Here is a 22,286-nt window from a genome sequence, read left to right as displayed (position 1 = left end):
GCTCTTAAAAAAAATTATACTTAAGTACTTTGAGTCTTAAAAGTAAATTGTTCATTTTAAAAATAGAAACAGATAATTATGAGGTTATTTTACTGAATAGAAACAATTTTCTTAACCATCCTCAAATCAGGAAAGTAAATTTTTAACATGTTACAGCATATAGGTATGACAAAGCTTACTTGTAAATACTCATGACAGCTGTTTCTGTTCAATAATATGGGTGGTTTGTATTGGTCAGGTAGGATAGTAAAAGCTAGTTTTTCTATTTGCCTTCCACATAAGACAGAGATCTATTGAATTCTGATGATCAAAGACTATTCAGTGATCTTAAGCCCACCTCCTGACCCCGACTTATCAAGTAACAACATTGCTATCTCACAGTTTTTTTAAGATTGATCTTCAGTGTGTTCAAGAATGTATTTGGTCAACCAAAAGCCACTGAGCACCTACACTATTCCTGGCACTGCTCTATGAACTGGCAAACAGTAGGTGACAAAACACAAAAATCCTGCCTTCACAGAGCTTAGTACTGAGAGAGACAGATAATATAGAAAACAAGTAAACACTTAGTATGAATCTGGTACCCAGAATATATTAAAAACTCTTATAATTCAATAACAAAAAGACAAACAACCCAATTAAAAAACAGGCAAAGGACCTGAATAGACAATTATCCAAAGAAGATATACAAGTGGACAACAAGCACATAAAAAGATGCTCATTAGTCATTAGGGAAATATAAATCAAAATTACAATTACTACTTAACACACACTAGGATGGTTATAATAATTTTAAAAGTCAAGTATTGGCAAAGATGTGGAAAAACTGGAACCCTTGTATACTCCTGGTAAGAATGAATGTAAAATGGTTCAGCTGCTGTGGAAAACAGTTTGATGGTTCCTCAAAGAAAGTTAAACACAGAATTATCATATGACCCAGTTATTCCACTTCTAGGTATATACCTAAAAAATTTAAAAACAGATCTCTTGCACACAAATGTTCACAGCAGCTCTGTTCACAAATGCCGAAAGGTGGAAATGACCCAAATGTCCTCCAACTGATGAACAGATAAACAAACTGTCGTATGCATACAATGGAATATCATTCAGCCATAAAGAGGGATGAAATACTGATGTCTTGAGTGCCAAAAATGTTATGGAGATATGAATAGTGTTTGCACAACACTGTGAACATACTAAATTGTTCACTTTTAAATGGTTAATTTTATGTTACATAAATTTCACATCCATTACAAAATCTGTATTTAAATAACTATCTACATCTATCTATATTGAGAGAGAGAAAGACAACAGACAAGAGAGGACGTGTTAGCCAAAAGGGCACAGGGAAAGGGACTGAAATGCGAGAAAGGGTGGCAAGGAGGCTTCACTGAGGAGCTGAGTTGTGAGTAAGAACCTGAAGGAAGGATCTTTTCTGTGTGTGCTAAAGTCTTTTGAAGGCAGGTAGGCCTAGTTTTTGAGGCAAAGGAAAGGAGGCAAGTGTGACCAAGAAAGACAGGAGGGAACAGTAGTAAAAAATGAGATGACAGAGGGAAGGGACATGGAGACTATTCCAAGGACTTGGGCTTTTACTCTTAGTGGAAGGGGAGCCAATGCAGGGTTTTGGGCATAAGAGCAACTCGACATGACTCACATTTAGGAGGAACATTTTTGCTGCTTAACTGAGATGACACTACAGCTCTGCAAGGGTAAAAGCATGGTCATCAGTTAGAAGGTTGTTGCAATAATCTGGGAGAGAAATTTCCCCAGTTTTTTTCTTTCAGTTCTTTCAGGTTTTCACTTTCTCTTTTGTCCTCCAAGTACTCTTTTCTCATAGCCTTGGCAGTTTCATGAGTGTAATGACTTCTCCTATGGTTTTTGGAAGTTTTCCTTTGATCCCCACACTGTCTCAATTTCTTCTGAGTCTCTTTACCCCCTTTGTTCTGATTTCCATTTTTTAAATTAAGCATTTGTCAAATGTCTGGTGGTCTTCTCATATCTAAAAGAAACCGAAAAGCTTTGTCTCTGTGGGGTTATTTGACTGGAATGTTATACTGAGATACCCAAACTGCGGTATTACAATATTTGTTTCTGACCTAGTCAATCTGACCAAAGAAATTGTCTTAATAATTGGGATTCCACTAACCAACTCACAATGCCCCCACTTCCACTGCCCATGGATGGTATCTTCCTGGCTGTTTCCCAGTGTGTTCCAAGTTCCTCCCACCCCCAGACAACTATCTGATTTATAATCCCTGACACTCAGTGGTCAGGACTTGTTTCAGAAGTAAAAAAGGTTCTGATTGAGAAATCACTGTATCTTAATCTTTATTGCAAGTTTGTCACTGTCTTGCTCTTCTTTCTCTATGTGAAAGGGTACAAATAAAAAACATGATATCACTAAGATGAAGACTACTGAATTTGAAAGCCCTAAAGCTTGATGATGCAAAATTAATGCCACTTTGACTTTTCTGCAGATTTTTAAATGGATGTATATATCTGCTTTTTATAAAATTACTTAAAAATGAAACAATTTATTGGCATTAGGTAAGTAATTTTAAGAGAAACGCACCATGTAAAAAAGCTTGGAATGGTTACTTCCACAGAGAAACTCATGGCAACTCTGAAATATTGCAGGCAGTACTGTGTCAAGTTACCCAAAGAAGCAGATTATTCTGTCATTTTTTCTCATAATACAGTGGAAAGAAAAATGTAAATTTTAGTGAACTTTTAAAGTAGTGATAGATTAAATAATGATAAATACTAGAATCTTTATTTAAAAAGTACAATAAATTGTATGAAATCTTGAAACATTTAGCCAACAGCACTCACTCTGGAAGAGTGTCTAAGGCTTAAAACTAGATGTATGTAGTTAACATTATTGCCAGAGTTTCACTAAAAAATCTTTTTCTATACCAGTAGTTCCTTCTCTGGTTCATGTAGTTAAAAATAAAACATATGAATAATTTATCTGGCATATGTAAAAACAACATTCTCAGTAAAATGACTCAAAATTGCTTACAATTTATGAGACTATATATCATTGCTTACAACTCTACTCGTTTGAGTTACTTAAAATCTTGTTTCCCACTATGCATAATAAAGTATTACAATACCAAGAACATTGTGTTAGAAGAAAAATTTTAGCTGTTTGATAAATATCCTTTCAAAGTGAACAAGAAATAATCACAATTTGTTCAGTGGATTATCTATAAATATAAAACACAAAGTCAATAAAAATAGACATCAATGAACTAATATCAAGTTCTAAATTAAAAGAGACAAAGAAATAATCAAATATGATACAGGAAACAAACAAATGGAATGCAGAAAACTTAACTGGATCCTTGTTTGGTAGGACAAAAACTGCAAAGAGAAGGTGCTTTTGGGGTCATTCCCAAAGTTAATTATTATTGAGACAGTGAGATTGTGTTCGACTCTTATGTTTGCATGCTATTCCTCAGTGTGCACGGGGATTGGTTCCAAGACCCCAGAGGATACTAAAATCCATGGATGCTCAAGTTCCTTCTATTTAATAGTATAGTAATTTCATATAACCTACACACATCCTCTTGTATTGTTAAAGAAATAGTGCCAAGAAAAAATGTCTACATATGCTCAATGGAGACCCAACCATCCTTTTTTTATTCTAAATATTTTGATCTGTGGTTGGTTGAATCTACAGATACAGAACCCAAGCATACAAAGGACCAACTGTGTATATACATGACTTCTGCGATAAGAAAATAATACATGCTCTCAAAAATATAATGCTAGGGTACTATTTATTTTTCAAACTAAGTCGATTATTTTGATAATGCAAATGAACATAAGCCACAAGCTTCAGCTTCTAAAGGAAAGTAGGTTAGGAATAAGGGTAGAGAAGAAAAGAAAAAACAACTCATTAAGAAAATCAAGTTAAATTTAAATAAACGTAATTCACAATAAAACCAAAGTTGAAATGTCAAAGATTTTTTCTGAGAAATAAAAATGCTATGATTTTAAAACTTAGCCAATATACTACACTACTTTCATCATATCTAAGAGATGAGACCTTAGTTCATCCTGTATATAAATATACCAAAATATATTTTTGAAAAAATTTACTTATAAAATTTGGAAAAAGGAGCCAAAGCCATCAACCACTTGACACCACAATATTTTCAGTTCTAGCCATGAGACTATCTGTGGATTAATATTTGAGAAAATTTTAGAGGTGATATTCAGTAACACAACATGAATACATATTATTCCAAAACTGCTATGTATTTAAAGTGGTGAGATATATATATATATTTCAATCTGATTTTAAAGAAATACTTTTAAATTATGAAAAATGAAGAGAAGTCAAAGTTGCTGCTTTTTAAGAAAATGACAATTTGTGCTTCGTCTTACTTGTAATGTAGTTAACTTTACTCAAACTCTTTGCCTAAAGCCATTAACGTTTCAGGAAAAAAAATAACATATGTGCACTTCCTACTTATTACTAGGACCTAATACAATAAAGCTTTCATTCCCACGAAAATTTAATTACATGTATATAGAACATATAAAACTAGTATTTAAACCCAAAATTTAAGAATAAACCTTTCTAAATAGATGCTTAATTTGGTTTTCCATGTACACATGCAGCAATGCTTAATTCTTCATTATTACTATTATTAATGAGACAAACTCTCGTTCTTTTGCCCAGGCTGGAGTGAAGTGGCACAATCTTGGCTCACCGAAAACTCCGTCCCCTGGGTTCAAGTGATTCTCCTGTTTCAGCCTCCCGAGTAGCTGGGGTTACAGGCGCCTGCCACCATGCCCGGCTAATTTTTGTTTTCTTAGTAGAGACAGGGTTTCACCATGTTGGCCAGGCTGGTCTTGAATTCCAGACCTCAGGTGATTCACCCGCCTCAGCTTCACAAAGTGCTAGGATTACAGGCATGAGCCATCGTGCCTGGCCAAATCTTCATTTTAATAAAGCAAAATCTTGTGCTATAAATTTGAATGTTCCGTAATTTCTGGGAAATAGTATAATGATCTCTTCACAATTATTTGTGCATTAAATATTACTGGCAACATCTTTTACTTTATTAATTTGCTTAACAAATATCTTTTTACCCCATATAGAAGGTTAAATTCAATACAGCTTCTGGTATTTTACTCTGTCTTCGCTATCACATTTCTATCTTCCTAACCATGCAACATTAGAAAAGTTTTCCATTCCTCTATGGACCGGTTTCTTCGGCATAAAGAATAGATGTGGGCCAAATGATTCTGACAGCTCTCACTAGTGCTAAACTTAAATTGAAAACAAAAACAAAAGAACAGTATTTATGTGGTGCATCAGTCTACATAATAGATTGTCTCCTATCACTGCTCTTTGGAGGGAAATACAAGAAAGTGATGTCAGAGAAGCTACAGCATAGCTCTCTACATGCCTGTCTGAGAGGTACCTCTCATTTCCCCAGTCCTACTTATAATGTGATGTGCATATAGTGAACAAATTGCTTTAATCACGAGTTGCTACACTCAACAACAGCAAAGCTGTTAAGTACACATTTTCGTAGGCTCTAAGATCTAATCATTAGCCACACCTATCTTATTAGACATTTCTACCCCTTCTCTGCCAAATCCAATCCACCACCTAGTCCTGTCATGCTACCTCAGGAGTAAATCTCTGAAATCCATGCACTTTATTCCTCTCTACCTCACTACCCTCGACCAAATTACACTCTTTGCTTACCTGAAATAAAACTAGAGAAGACTTTTTTTACCCATTCTCTGAGCTATCCTTCAATATATCCATTCTCCACAATTAGCCAGAGCTACCTTTTCAAAATGTGAATTGAATCCTGTTCACTTCCTTTCCACCTCCCCCAAAACTACTCCCACTACCAATTTTTAACAAGTCCAGTTGTCATTACTCCTAGTACCAAAGAGTCACATGGCCTGCTATTCTTCCAGCCTCAGCTTACATCTCATCTCCCTCATTCTCAGTGTTCCCTCCGGATCTTGTCTTTCAGTTTGTTCTCATCACAGTTCATCTGTCTGTATGTCCTTCTTTCTTCAGGCATGAATTTGCTTCATTTGTGATGTAGAAAATCCTCTTTCCCCCTCTTTATCTGGTTTAATCTGATACCTCAGGTTCTCATTTTAGGCATCAATTTTTCAAGGAAACATCCCAATTTTCCAAAAGTACAGTAAATTCTTACAGCATTATGGACCTGTGCTTTGTCAGCACTCATCACACTTGTAAATTTGAGTGTGATTATTTGAACATCCTTAACTGAGTAATTCAAGGAGAATGTCCACCTCCATTAAGAACAGGACCATTCAGCTAGGTAAGCTTTATGGAAGAAGAAAAAGAAAAAAAAACAGGGCCCGTACATATCTATTTTTGCTCACCACTGTATGCACAACACCTGGTGTAATACCAGGCACATACTATATGTCCAGTGAAAAGCTGATAAATGAGTATATGAATGAATAAAGACACTTGCAACTATTACCACCTTCACTGCGTAAGGCACATGAAGAATTCCATTGTTCTTCATAGGCATTTCACAAAGTCAAATTACAGATTGCCTTGAAAACTATAAACTTAAAATAGACTTTTTTACTTAACTGTAACCAGAACAAAGAAGTCAGCACATGAAATACACAAACAGTTTTATAGAAAAAGACATAAGTATTTATAAGGCAAATTACAATGAACTGCTGGGGAAATACTAAAACAATGTTGTTTGTTTCAGTCCACTGAATGTATAACAAAGCAAACTCACCAAAACTCAAAAAAAAAAAAAAAGAAAAACCCACAGCCCAAACTGCTTGCTCAAAATGTAGAAATAGCACAGAAGGAATGGCTGAGTAATGGTTATTGTTATAATTTTAAGAAGAGCAAAATTTGCAGTATTTTTAAATGTGGTAAAGACTATATGAACACTAGTTTATCTTTAACAAATCTAAAACAAGACTCAATAAATGTGGTCAAGTATTATTGTTCTCATTTACCATTTAGGTGCTCTACCAGCTTTGTTTTACTTTTATTTCAAGGGGAAAAAACAATTCTTCACTGGCAACTCCTTTTAAAGGTTACATTTCAAACAATCCAAATTTGACTATTCTAAGAAAGTATCTACAGATACTACACAATGAGTCATGTAAAATATTCTTAGGGGGTATAAACATCACTGGAACCCAAGTGTGGGAAATTTGTATAAAAGTTTTATTCATTCAACTAACAACTCCTCCCACCCGCAGTGTGCCAGACTACATACCAAATCCTGAGACTACACAGGTAAGTCTCAAAACAGTAACAATAAGTATCAAATTCAAGAGTTCTACACCCACATGACAGGAGTTTTTGTGTTTCTCTCTCTTTTTTTTTTTTGAGACAGAGTTTCACTCTTGTTACGCAGGCTGGAGTGCAATGGCGCGATCTCGGCTCACCGCAACCTCCGTCTCCTGGGTTCAGGCAATTCTCCTGCCTCAGCCTCCTGAGTAGCTGGGATTACAGGCACGCGCTACCATGCCCAGCTAATTTTTTGTATTTTTTAGTAGAGACGGGGTTTCACCATGTTGACCAGGATGGTCTTGATCTCTTGACCTCGTGATCCACCCGCCTCGGCCTCCCAAAGTGCTGGGATTACAGGCATGAGCCACCACTGTGTTTCTCTCTTAACTCCAAGTCTCTAACTGACCATGTTATTGCACATGACTGGGATCTATGAATGAAAAGGTGAACGTGAGACAGCCCCTGCCCTAGACAAGGCTCACTGCCTGCCATGGGACACACAGAAAACTGTTTGGGAATCAGAAACTGTGTGCTGGGTGATAAATCCAACAGCACAATGGGCAAGTGCTATGGGAACCACACAAATATCAGGACAGGTAGGAAGAGCGTATGTCATGAAAAGGCATATTTCACTCTTAGGAACTCACTCAACATCACTCACTTTTTCAGATAATGTTCTCAAGTTCACAGCTCATTCGACATTGTTTCTTGTTTTAACCTTTTGTGAAATTTATTCTACTGTTCTGACAACAAAAATATTTCTTAAATAGCAATTATCAAATTTAAGATTTAAAATATTGTCATCTTTTATATTTAACATTTTAGCTTCATGTAGTTTTTCTTAAAGAATAAGGTTGAAGATAAACAGGATTAAAAATTAGTTTGAAAATACATTTTTGTGTGTAAGTCAGAAGGAATTCTTTTATGCAAATTTATACAATGATGAAATCCTCACTCTGGAATTAGTAATTGTCAGTTTTTGTAGTTTACACTGTGCTTTTAACTTCCTTTCTCTACTTCAGGAAGGAAATAAATAGCAAAAGCTTTCAGACTAAACCCAATGTATCAGTAACTCTGTACTTTCAGAATTGTATTTTATAGCTTTCTGTGCTTAAGAAAAGGTAATTATGTATCTTGCTCTATAACCCCTATCTAGACTTTTGTCAACACAATAAAAGCAAATACAGTAATACATAATTACATTCACAAAACTTAGCATTGCCAATTCAGACTATGGTATAATTTATACAATCTGTACTTTCTACAGAAACAAACAATAAACGTACATTGATAAATGCATACTCAAAAAGCTCAAGGAGTAATCAGAAAAGCACATCAGAATGAAGAGACCTCAAAAATACAATTCTGTATCTTCCTACAAACATTCAGCAACCTATCAGGTTGCCTATGATACCAGAGAGGTTTAATACTTGTTTCTTGAATAATAAAAACGACGACGATGATGATGATGACCACAGCTAAGATTTACTGACCATTTAAATTGTACTAGGCACTGTTAAATCCTTTGTATTTAAGCCTGACAACAATTCTAAGAGTTAGGTACTATTATGAATCCCTAATTTAATGACACAGGAAAGGGCGCTGAGAGACATGAGGAGGTGGCAAAGCTAGGATTACAACCAAAGTTGTCTGAGGCCAAAGCTCTTAACCACTTACTTGTGGAAAAACATCATATACAGATTCTAGTTGACATTTAGAAATAGCTTTGTTGTGAGAATTTTGAAACAGAAATATTCAGATATGGCAGGGCATGGTGGCTCACGCCTGTAATCTCAACACTTCTGGAGACTGAGGTGGGCAGATCACTTGAGGTCAGGAGTTTGAAACCAGCCTGGCCAACAAGGCAAAATCGTCTCTACTAAAAATACAAAAATTAGATAGGTGTGGTAGTGCGTGCCTATAGTACCAGCTACTTGGGAGGCTGAAGTGGGAGAATCACTTGAACCTGGGGGGCATAGGTTGCACTGAGCTGAGATTGTGCCATTCCACTCTAGCCTGGGTGAAAGAATGAGACTCCATCTCAAAAAAAAAAAAATCTGAAAAGAAAATATTCATATGTATTTCAGCTATTTCAATATTGTAGTGAGGTATATATTAAAATCATGGGAAACAGTCCATCTTAAAAGAGCACTTGACTGTAATACCATTAAGCTATTAACAGTTTTTAAAATTTTTTCAAAGGAGACGTTTTAATTACAAAAACATTTTATATCATGTATCATCTAAGTTAAATAAATCTTTTACTTACAAAAAAGGCAATCTAAAACTTCAACTGAATCTAAAACTCAATTGTTTTCTCCATAACACAAGTAATTTCTGAAAAAAAACAAAAGCTAAAGCTCTAAAGAAAGAAAAAGAAATTATAACTAAATCATGATAGATTTTGTTTAAAAGATTCCAGATTTAGAGCAGTAAAACAGTATGTTCTCCAGTATTAGTTTTTGAGATTTTTGAACAATTTATTTGTTATGGGAATAGACTGAAGTTTGCACAAAGATCCAAACCAAATATGAACTTATAATACTTGTTTGCCTGATGTCATAACTTAAAAAAAATCCTGCTATAAGCATACCTTGGCAAAAAATACGGTGAGGTGAGTTTCACTGCCAACAATCCAAATAGGGAATTTTGGAGATTTCAAGTAAGAACCAACCTAGAACAAATGTAGCAAAATAAAACAAATAAACAAATTAAAAATTTATACTGCCTCTTACATATTTGCCCATGAATATTTGAAGCATAACTAAAGCGTCCAATTGGTATTTAACTGGAATAATGTACTGGGCGAGAGCACCTTACCCATAGAGACCAAATGCTGAATGTAAAAATGAGTGTTAGAAGACTGCCAATTCTGAGCTTATATTGTACCTTGACATTAAAACAACAATAATATAGATTTAACACAGCTAGAAATAACTATTTAGCCCTAACAGTCATTCTCAGGTTTTGTGAAAGTTCCTAGATAAAATGACTACTTGTTAGAATTTCAGAATGAAACCTCAAACCCTTAAACTATAAATTTGATAACTTTATAAAAAAATAATTATACATTAACAAATGAGTAGACTTACGAATAATCAAAGGGAAAGAACATCTTTGTTCCCAAACAATCTAGGACAATATAAAAATCTCTCAAGAAAAATTAAAATCTAAACCATTTAAGTATGTAAGTGTCCTGTTGACTCTTCATGACAGAAGGTAAGTTTAAAGTTTCGCAATGTGAACGGTCTCTTTAAAATGTATAAAAAGCCATATTTGTACCCTAAGCTCTAGGTTATATAGTCTATGAACACTACAAAAACTTGATAACATCATTTTGTGTGTGTAATTTAGAAAAAAAAGCTTAATATTCAACAAATAGATTTATGAAACCCAACATGTGCACAGCATTCAATTCCACTTTCATAAGAACACAGAAACTTTAACTTAAAAATGACAAATCTTACCAATACAATTTGCTGTATTTTCCTTTTTCTTACAGACTGCCTATAATTGGGGAATTCCAAGTGGCTGTTTGCGGCAGTCAGAGCCAAAAATTCTTTCCTAATCAGCCAGCAGCCCCTGCTTTAACCACTACCCCGGCCCTGTGGAATTTATTCTTATCACTAGGAAGGAAGTGGAAAATAGGTATTCTTTTGTATTCATGGACAGAGAAACTAGTATCTTTGTCCTATGATAGGAAGGATGAGTTAGATGTCCTAATGTGGCAATGCTGAGCCAGTGAAGTAGGAAGGATGGTTTTGGGAACAGCAGAGAAGAATAAAAGAAAAGGAACGATCTAGAAGACCCCATTGTCTTAGCCCAAAATCTTCTGAAACTGATAAGAAACTTCAGCAAAGTCTCAGGATACAAAATCAACGTGCAAAAATCATAAGCATTCCTATACACCAGTAACAGACTTAAAGAGAGCCAAATCAAGAACAAACTGCCATTCACAATTGCTTCAAAGAGAATAAAATACCTAGGAATACAACTAACAAAGGATGTAAAGGACCTCTTCAAGGAGAACTACAAACCACTGCTCAACGAGATAAGAGAAGATACAAACAGATGGAGAAACATTCCATGCTCATGGTTAGGAAGAATCAGTATCATGAAAATGGTCATAATGCCCAAAGTAATTTACAGATTCAATGCTATCCCCATCAAGCTACCAATGACCTTCTTCACAGAACTGGAAAAAAACATCTTAAACTTCATATGGAACCAAAAGAGAGTCGGCATAATCAAGTCAATTCTAAGCAAAAAGAACAAAGTTGGAGGCATCACACTACCTGACTTCAAACTATACTACTACAAGGCTACAGTAATCAAAACAGCATGGTACTGGTAACAAAACAGAGATATAGACCAATGGAACAGAACAGAGGCCTCAGAGGCAACACAACACACCTACAACCATCCGATCTTTGACAAACCTGACAAAAACAAGCAATGGGGACAGGATTCCCTGTTTAATAAATGGTGCTGGGAAAACTGGCTAGCCATGTGCAGAAGGCAGAAACTGGACCCCTTCCTGACACCTTACACTAAAATTAACTCCAGATGGATTAAAGACTTAAACATAAGACCTAACACCATAAAAACCCTAGAAGAAAACCTAGGCAAAACCATTCAGGACACAGGCATAGGCAAAGACTTCATGATTAAAACACCAAAAGCATTGGCAACAAAAGCCAAAATAGACAAATGGGATCTAACTAAACTTAAGAGCTTCTGCATAGAAAAATAAACAATCATTAGAGTGAACCGGCAACAAACAGAATGGGAAAAAATGTTTGCAATCTACCCATCTGACAAAGGGCTAATATCCAGAATCTGCAAAGAACTAAAACAGATTTACAAGAAAAAAAACAAACAAACCCATTCAAAAGTGGGCAAAGGATATGAACAGACACTTTTCAAAAGAAGACATATATGAGGCCAACAAACATATGAAAAAATGCTCATCATCACTGGTCATTAGAGAAATGCAAATCAAAACTACATTGAGATACCATCTCATGCCAGTTAGAACGGTGATCATTAAAAAATCCGGAGACAACAGATGCTGGAGAGGATGTGGAGAAATAGGAACACTCTTAACACTATTGGTGGGAGTGTAAATTAGTTCAGCCATTGTGGAAGACAGTGTGGCGATTCCTCAAGGACCTAGAAATAGAAAATCCATTTGACCCAGCAATCCCATTACTGGGTATATATCCAAAGGGTTATAAATCAATCTATTATAAGGACACATGCACACAAATGTTCATTGCAGCACTGTTTACAATAGCAAAGCCTTGGAACCAACCCAGATGCCCATGGATGATAGACTGGACAGGGATAATTTGGCACATATACACCATGGAATACTATGCAGCCATAAAAACGATGAGTTCGTGTCCTTTGTAGGGAAATGGATGAACCTGGAAACCATTATTCTCAGCAAACTGACACAAGAACAGAAAATCAAACACCTCATGTTCTCATTCATAGGCGAGTGTTGAACAATGAGAACACATAGACACAGGGAGGGGAGCATCACACACTAAGGTCTGTTGCGGAGGGAACTAGGGGAGGGTCAGCAGGGGGCGGGGAGTTGGGGAGGGATAACATGGGGAGAAATGCCAGATATAGGTGATGGGGAGGAAGGCAGCAAACCACATTGCCATGTATGTACCTATGCAAAAATCCTGCATGTTCTTCACATGTACCCCAAAACCTAAAACACAATAAAATATATACTTAAAAAAAAAAAGAAAACAAAAGGAACAAAAAAGAGAGAAAGCTGATTACAGTTCCAGAGTGTACGAAGATTTTAGAGGTGAGCAGTGCAAGTGTGTCAATTTATACATAAGAAACCAGAGAAATACACAGGATCTCTATCTAGTCTCATCTTAAGCAACTCAACAGTACACAGCTGGAATTAGAACTCAGGTTTTCTAACTCCTACTCTGATAGGTTTCCATCACATACATCATGGTGCTTCATGTGGTGAACAGCTTAGCTATTAACCTTTCTTTTAGAAAAAGCGGATATTTAAATTAAGGAAGAAGTATAAAAAACAAAGAGGATAAGATCAAAGAGTAAATGAATGCTAAACTCACAGAGTGTTTTATAATAGTAAAAATATCTTGAATGCATAAATAAGTGTAATCACTTTGAAAACAGTTTGACACATCCTCAGAAAGTTAAAAACAGAATTACTATATGATCAGTAATTTCAATCCTGGGTATATACCAAAGAGAAATAAAAACATGTTCACAAAAAGTGTGTACATCAATGTTTAGAGCAGCATTAGTCATAATAGCTAAACTGGAAAGAACCTAACTGATGAATAGATAAAACTGGTGTAACACACACAAGAGTATTATTTGGTCATAAAAAGGAATGAAACGCTAATACATGTAAACACACGGATGAATACTGAAAACACTATGCTAAGTGAAAGGAGCCAGAAACAAAACGCTACATATTGTATGACTCCACTGGTACAAATGTCCAAAAGAGGTAAACCCGCAAAGACAGAAAGGAGAGTAGTTGTTTCCAGGGGCTGGGTGGAGGGGGATGTGACTGCTAATAGGTTTAGAGCTCCTTTTGTGGGTAAGGAAAACATTCTGGAATTAGATTGGGGTAACAGTTGCATAGCTTTGTGAATACATTAAGAAGCCCTGAATTGTATGCTTTAATATAGTGAAGTTTATGGTATGTGAGTTATAAATCTATTTTTTTTTTTTAAAGTAGAATCAAAAGCAGCCATAGCCACCTTATTCTTTGTTGGGTTTTTACGTGTGTGTTGAGAGGGAGAGAGAGCTCATTTCATCACCTCAATTGTATTAATGCATGTATGGTCAAAATGGTATTGCAAAATGTTAACTTCACCTTTAAACGGAAATCTGCTACACTTATAAAGCATGGGGAAATGTTCAGATTTACAAAATTACCACAAGCACAATGACTTCCTTAATGCCATTCTTCCAAGCATCTGGCAAAAAGTAAATGTAAAATATATAGAGAATTTGAAAAGCTTTATAGAGATGAACACTGTCATGTAGTATCGTTTTTCCAAAAATGCTGTCTTGACTCACTGAGGCCCTGGCTAGAGGCCAGTTTCCTTTAAAAACATAGTTAATTAAGCTTATACTCCAACCACTACCATTATAGGTCTTCCACACTCCAGGGATCACCCTAATCACCCTGGAGTCAGGTGTCAGACTGCTAGGGATAACCAAAGAGCCCCCCAGAATTATTCAAACTAGCCCATCTATAGGGGAGCCCAGGCAACCTAGCTGACCCCATGCTACTTGCTGTACATAGCTGCTCCTATGGCTCCAGCTTACTGTACCCCAGTCCCCAGATGCAATCCTGCATGTGGCCCTGCCTGGCTTCCTTCTCTCAATTGCAGTTGTAGGGAACAGAGTTTTGCCTTTCACTTATCCAACTATCAGTGTGTTTTGTTGCACCATTAACAGAATCCTTAAATCTTATTTAAAACCATAGTTAACTGCTACAGCACTACAGCAATTTGTAAACAGAAGAATATACAGCAGCGACTGACTTCCCGCTAAGATCTTGAGGAGAAAAACATTCTACTCTTCCACCTAAAAATTAAAGTAAAGCAAAGCTCACATTTAGAAACCCTTACAATTCTGGTGAATATATCCATTCATTCATTAAACAAATATTTCTGAGCAGCTGGTACCTAATATGTACCTAGCAATGTCCCTGCTTCCAAAGAGTCTATATTCCATCAGTGAAGATAATAGAAAAGCAAACTCAAGATACAAAAAGATAAGTAAACAAAAAGGATTATTAGAGAGTAATTATTCTTATTAAATATTCTGGAAAAGAATAACTGAGGGAGTGGTTAAGAAAAAAGTCTCTGTGGTATGATCTCAAGTCTGGCCTGAAGGGGACAGTGAGCCATCCATTTCAAGAGCTGGACAACTCCAAGGAGAAAGGAGAGCAGGCACTGGAGAGGGCTGGGCACGTCTGGGAAAGTGAAAAGACACCAGTGTGGTTGGAGCACAGCAGTAGGAAGAGCAATGCAAGTGCAAAGATCATCAAGGTCTTATGGGATACACAGGAAATATTTCCAAATATAAGATCTCCACCCCCAGCCTCATGCAAGATGCAGGCATGCTTGCACATCCCACCTGCCCCACCCCACTCCTCCATGCTTAACTTTCCTTAGAATCTTTGAATGTGTGTGCATATCTGTTAGGGGGAAGGGGACGCAGTTTGATTCTCTAGTTGCCAGGCTGTTTCAGAGTAGCTTTAGCTTAATACAATTAAAGTCACCGAAAATAAAAGAGTTGCTACTGTTAACAACATGATCACTACTAACGAGTAAGGGCAGGACAAATCCAATTTATCATATGCGTATCACCCAGTGCTCAAGTGTCACCATTAAAAAGAAACACTGTGTGACAAAAAAGAAAGAGGATAAACCACAGTTACTGTTATTAGATATAATCATCATCTGAACCACTGCTATGGAACCCTGTTCTAAAATAGAGAAGGAAGGCCAGGTGCCTTAGGCTCATGCCTGTAATCCCAGCACTTAGGGAGAGAGGCCAAGGTAGGAGGATAACTTGAGGTCAGGAATTTGAGACCAGTCTGGGCAACATAGCAAGACCCTGTCTCTATGTAAAAAAAAAAAATTTTTAATGGAAAAGAAAATTAGATTTACCTCTTTCTCCCAAACCATGACATATTATGAAGTGAAAGTCAATGATTTAAATCCCATTTCAAACCATTTACAATAACCATTGGTTATTTCAGATTGTGTAGGGAAACAATAAAATAAACAGCAATACACGAGAGTTCCACTAACCCTAGTGCGTGTGTTAAAGAGTTTAATGCTATAAAATGCTTGAAATATTTTTTAGTGTGAAATCATTTTTTCAGATGGAATAGATAAAAGTCAGAATTTCAGGCATCTGGCAATTCTTTCTCTTTGCCTGATAAAGTATTACCAGTTGCTTTGGTGAGCATATTCTTCGTTAAGTAATAAAGAAACAGTGCTTTCTTCTTCTTCCATTTGCCAAAAATGAAATATTCAATAATAGTGGTCAATTGAATAGATTCAATAATAGATGTCAATTTAAAAAAAGAATAGTTTTCTTGTATTATTTTGTACTGGGTTCTGCCCCTCCTCTCACAAAAAATAACAACAGACTTGGCATAGGAAACTCAGCATGATCAGCCAGCTTAACCACACTTAATAACCCTGCTGGTTTAGGATGGGTGACAGGAGGGAAGAAGAAAGCAGTACAGAACAATAGCACTGTGCTCAAATGTGCTGTCATAGGAACAAAACAGTATCCGCAATAGTGGACTTCTGAACAAAAAACATTCAAAGTACCTTAAAAATCAATTTACCTTACAGTATCTTAAAGCTTCCATTAGTGTTAAAAATCCTACAGCTGCTTGTTCATGTATACCAAGAAGTTCTGCAAAAAAAAAAAAAAAAAAAAAGAAAAAAAAGAAAAAAAAAGAAAACAAACTTAGCATTGTAGTAGTGTGTATAAATATGAAGCATACTTATATGTATATATATTTATACTACACCAAAATCTTACTTTTACCCAAAACTATACTTTTAAATTTAGCAGGTATTTATTAAGAGGTAATGTCAACTAATCATTACAGTACTACTCATTATAAAATACCATTAAATCATGTTTGTGGTGGGTAAATGTGGTACTTTTGATGTACATTAAATGTATTTATAAAACTTGATATTCAATGTTAACTTTTTAAATGAAAGAATTTACTCCCTGAAATCCAGGCAATTGTTGACAAAAATATAAGAAGAAAGAGAGACCTAATACCTATGTAAAAGGGTTAACTTGAATTGACTTGGATTTTCAAAAACAAATGGATATGCTAATCACTGGTAAAATTTATCATTAGGTAGCAGTGACTCTACTTGCCTAATACTAAAAACATGGACATCTAATGCCATCCGTCTGTCCTGTAAACAAACACAGGCCATGTGTTTAAGACTGGGGAAATAAAGATGAACAGAAAATGATCTCTGCCTTAGATGAAGAAAACATGTGCTCTCTCTGTACACACACATAGAGTGATACGAGAGTATCTGCTTACAGTGTTAGGGAAGGCCTATAGAAGTGATAACAGGGAGTTGAATCCTGAAGCATATTATAATTTTCCAGGCCAAAAAGCGGATGAGAAGAAAATTCAAAGCAGAAGAAACCACAAACAGGTATGAAAAATCAATGCATTTAAGGAATGAAGAATTTGGCAAAGTTTCCTTAAATGCTTCTGATCTGGGGAACATGATAAATAGTGATTAACACAAAGAATTAAGAAGTAGGTTCTGGATGAACGTGAAGAGATAACATGAGTTTGATTATAGATAAGCTGGACTGAGGAACCTTTACGTGCTCTAGCTAGAGAGGGATAAACAGCTGGAAGTAAGGTTCAGGAATACAGGAGACAGGTCAGGGTTAGAGAAAAAGATTTGGGAATCATCAGCATAGAGATGAGAGATAAAGTTATGAATGTGGATAAGTCAGAACAGACACAACAGAGAAAATTAAAATGCGATAGTAAAGTCTTTTCATAACCTATACCCTTAGGTTAACATACATTAAGTAATATAATAATATATTTGCATCCATAATATACCTAAAAAGCATTTCTTTCTGGCTAACAATTATCTTCATTGTCAATACAATGTACATATAATTTTGCATCTTTTTCACCATCTGGTCATGTTTTATCCATTTTTCCATTAGGATATATTTTATCAATTAATGTAATAAGAATATTAACTCTGTCATTTCTGTTGCAAACATTTTGCTATGTAGCCTTAACTACATCTAGATAGTGTGAGGCAAGAGCTGACAGTTTAACTTTCTGGATTGGTAAATCCAAAATTAATAGAAGGTGCATATACATACAGTTTGTATTTTGTCACTAGCGTCTTACAGGCACAGATCGGGTAGAGCAATGGTTCTTTAATTGTGGTTTAGGATTCCTCAGGGACCACAAGACCCTTTAAGAGACTACATGAGGTCAAAATGATTTTCGTAATATGATGTTAATTGCCTTTTTACTCTTACTCTCTCATAAGCACAGACTTTTACAGAGGTTGAATGATGTTATACTGTATCAAAATTTATAAGTATATATGAAGATCTGGCTGTCTAGTAATAAGCCAAGCATTAAAGGGATTTGCAAAAATTTAAAACAATGTCACTCTCCTTAATTTTAAATAATTTTATTAAAAGTGTTATTAATATTAATAAGGGGTATATTGTAAAATTTTTTTAAAATTATGTTTCATTTCTACAAATTCAGGAGGTAAATGTGAAATTTTTAAACACATATACTAAAAAATGATCAAACCATGTTATGTAGAGTGTCCGTGTCCATTGCTCGAGTACAATGCAGTTTTAAGCATAGTAATCCTACTCTGCTATCAAATACTGAATTTATTCCATCTTACTGTAAGTTTGTACTCTAACCCACTCCACTCATGCTTCCCCCATGTCCCGCCACTTACCCTTCCCAGTCTCTGTTATCTACTGTTCCACTCTCTACCTCCATGTGATCAAATGTTTTTTTAGATCCCACATAAAAGAACGTGTAATTCTGTCTTTTTGTCCCTGGCTTATTTCACTTAAGATTATGATCTCCAGTTCCATCCATGTATACTGCAAATGAAAGGATTTTATTCTTTGTTATGGCCAAATAGAATTCCATTGTTTATAGAATTCCATTTTCTTTATCCATTGACCTCTTGATAGACACTCAGGTTAACTCTGTGTCTTTGCTATTGTGAATGGTGCTGCAATTAGCATGCATGTGCAGGTATCCCTTTGATATACTGATTTCTTTGTCTTTGGGTAGATACTGAGTAGGGAGACTGCTGGATCAAATGATAATTCTATTTTTAGTTTTCTGAGAAATCTCCATACTGTTTTCCATAGTGGCTGTACAAGTTTACATTCCCACCAACAGCATACAGGAGTTCTCTTTTCTCTATCTTTGCCGCACTTTTATTGTTTTTTTAATAGCTATTCTGACTGGAGTAAGAGGACATCTCATTGTGGTTTTGATTTTCAGTTCTCTCATGATTAGTGATGTTGAATAGTTTTTCACATATCTGTTAAAGTGAATTAACACATATTTAAAAATTTCTCAATCCCTAACATGAAAAATTATTTGCTTCGGGATCCTCAATAAGAGTGTAAAGAGCATGAGATTAAAACGTCTGATAATCTTTGGGTTAGAGCATTTAAAGCAAAACAAGGGGCCAAGCACGGTGGCTCATGCCTGTAATCCCAGCACTTTGGGAAGCCAAGGTGGGTGGATCACCTGAGGTCAAAGTTCAAGACCAGCCTGACCAATATGATGAAACCCCGTCTCTACTAAAAACACAATTAGCTGGGTTTTATAATCCCAGCTACTTGGGAGGCTGAGGCAGGAGAATCGCTTAAACCCCAGAGGCTTGCAGTGAGCCAAGATTGTGCCATTGCACTCCAGCCTGGGCAACAAGAGCAAAACTATGTCTTGAAAAAATAAATAAATAAATAAATAAATAAGGCAAAACAGGGGAGAGGAGAAAAACAGCTCAATTGGGTATAAATGGATATTCATATCTTTGCAAACTTCTCTCTCCCTTTCTTTTTGAAATATAAGCAGCACTAAATGTTTTCATATAAAAAGAAGAATGCATACATTGGGAAAGTTTCACAATTTAATTTCTAAAATCAGTTACCGCCACCTAGTGTTACAATTAGATACTACATCAACTGTTTCCCTAGATTTTTAAACAAATGTCTAATAATAAATATTATGTTACTAAATGCAGCAAACTAGTTGTTCATAATCATTGAGTAATGAACTATTCAGATTTGATCAGTAAACATATGCTTAGCCATCTAGTTTGGATGGCAGTATTTAAAAAATGTAGCATGCCTATTTTTCTTAGAATTACTTAACATTTTAAATCTTCTGATAGCTTCAAGTGTATCACACTAGGAAAATTTATTTTATGCCAAGTTGTAATACAGTAAGGATATAATATTCTCACATTAATTTGTAGAATTTATTTGTATGAGACTTTCTCAATAGCCTCAAAAAAGTCTACTTTAAAGTAACCCTAATCTGAAAATCTGAAATTCAAAATGCTCCAAAATCTGAAGCATTTTGAGAGCCAACATGACTTTTGAAGGAAATGCTCATTATGGCATTTTGTATGTCAGATTTTCAGTTAGGGTTGCTAAACTGGTAAGAAAAAATGCAAATATTTCCAAATCTGAAAAAAATGAGAAATCTTAACTGCTTCCGGGTCCCAAGCATGTACTCTACATTTGCAAAACATTCTAATTACCTTGTGATTACATTCTTGTTTTCTTTGCCAGTATTAATTTACTATATGAGACACAGGCTCTTGCCATCTTGACCAGGTTGGTTTCAAACTCCTGGCCTCAAGTGATCCTCCTGCTTTGGCCTCCCGAAGTGCTGAGATTAAGGGCACAAGCCAACATACCCAGCCTAACTGATTATCTTATACAACAGAATGAAACAAACCATGAAGACTCATTCAGTTCCTGATTGCATTTTTAGGAGTTCCACGTATTAAATGGAGTATAACCAAACAGGTACCAGAGAAACATGACTATTTTTTGGCATAACTGTTCTATCCCTTTGGGTTTATTTTTTAATTGACAAATACAAGTTGTATATACCTATGGTGTACAACATGATGTTCTGAAATATGTATACACTGTAGAATGGCTAAACTGAGTTAATTAGCATATGCATTATTCTATGTATTAGTCTATCATCTTTCAATTAGCTATGCATTTGATTGGCTGTAATACTGACTTCTATTTAAAAAAAAACCCACCAGAAACCAAGAAACTTCTGGGTTTCTGAATTACAAGAGTTGACTCTTGTATCGCTATTCCATAAAGAAAATTATAAAATAAAAATAATCATCAAATAAGCATACAAAAAACAATAAATATACAATATGGACAAAAATAAAGAGTGTACAAATACTGAGGAATTCCTTTAAGACAAAAAAGAGACCATGAAAAAATTAATTCACAGAAAACCTAAATCAAAGAAAACTTTAGTGCAACAGATATGCAATAGTACAAAATAAAGACAGATGACAGGTAAAGAGGAGACAGACCACAAAAGGATTTTAGAGCCTTAGAAGGAGTTTGGATTTTATTGTAAGTGCACAGGGAAGGCAGTCATCAAATGGTTTTAAGTGAGAGAGAAACATGATCACATTGAGTTTGAAAAATACCACAGTAGCCACTGTGAAAGACAGAGTGGGCAAGAATGCAATTAATTTGATTAGTTCTATTGTAGTTTATTTCTATTCTATTGGAGCAGCAAAAGATGTTTCAAAAGTTAGGGTAGAATGAAGTATATGGATTCAGGACCATATGATCTATAAGATAAAACACTAACTTTTACTAAAGAATGTACAAAACAATCTAGTTGAGAATATTGTAAAGATATCATTTCCTCAAAATAACCTACAAATATAATGTAATCAACCCAAATCTTCATAGATTTTTTAGAACTTGAACTTGAAAAGCAGTGGAAAAAGTTCAATTGGAATAGATAATGTAGAAATGACTATAACAATTTTGAAGAAGTATGTCAGGAAACATGCTAATGAATATTCAAAGTGTATTATAAAACTATGTAACGGTGAAGTTTTGCATAAGAAGTCATAAATAAACAGATCAGTGGAATAGAAGAAATAAAAACAGACAAATATGGAAAAATGTGTTTTGTAACAAAAAATGTATTTCATATGTGTGGAGAACTGACTGGAATTAGGACATTAGATTCTTCTTGGAGAAAAAGTCAAAAGGCAGATCCCTAACTCATACCATTCATAAATACATAATCTAGATAAAGAGCCAAACATTAAAAAACAAAAAGCCCACAAAAGCATTTTTGGAAAATACAAGAGAAAATTAGTTTAGTCTGGAG

At 35.3% G+C, this 22,286-nt stretch overlaps 1 protein-coding gene across 3 annotated transcripts in view; it reads right to left on the bottom strand.

Annotated features, from left to right (window-relative positions):
• The window catches only part of MINDY3 (MINDY lysine 48 deubiquitinase 3), an 85,448-nt gene that overhangs the window by 31,158 nt on the left and 32,004 nt on the right, over positions 1-22,286 (bottom strand). For 2 of the 3 annotated variants that reach the window (XM_012455967.3, XM_021675688.2), the window contains 2 exons: positions 16,671-16,741; positions 9,876-9,956 (listed from right to left, as the gene is read on the bottom strand). In XM_012455967.3, coding sequence (XP_012311390.1) covers positions 9,876-9,956; positions 16,671-16,741 — 152 coding nt within the window. The remainder of the gene's footprint in view (positions 1-9,875; positions 9,957-16,670; positions 16,742-22,286) is intronic. The other variant, XM_012455968.3, reaches the window with a different exon arrangement.

Source organism: Aotus nancymaae, unplaced genomic scaffold (genome assembly GCF_030222135.1).
Source record: "Aotus nancymaae isolate 86718 unplaced genomic scaffold, 86718_ANA_hifiasm-v0.15.2.pri h1tg000077l, whole genome shotgun sequence".
NCBI lineage: Eukaryota > Metazoa > Chordata > Mammalia > Primates > Aotidae > Aotus > Aotus nancymaae.
Note: the sequence above shows the minus strand (reverse complement) of the source record. Positions and strands in the feature narration are given on the sequence as shown.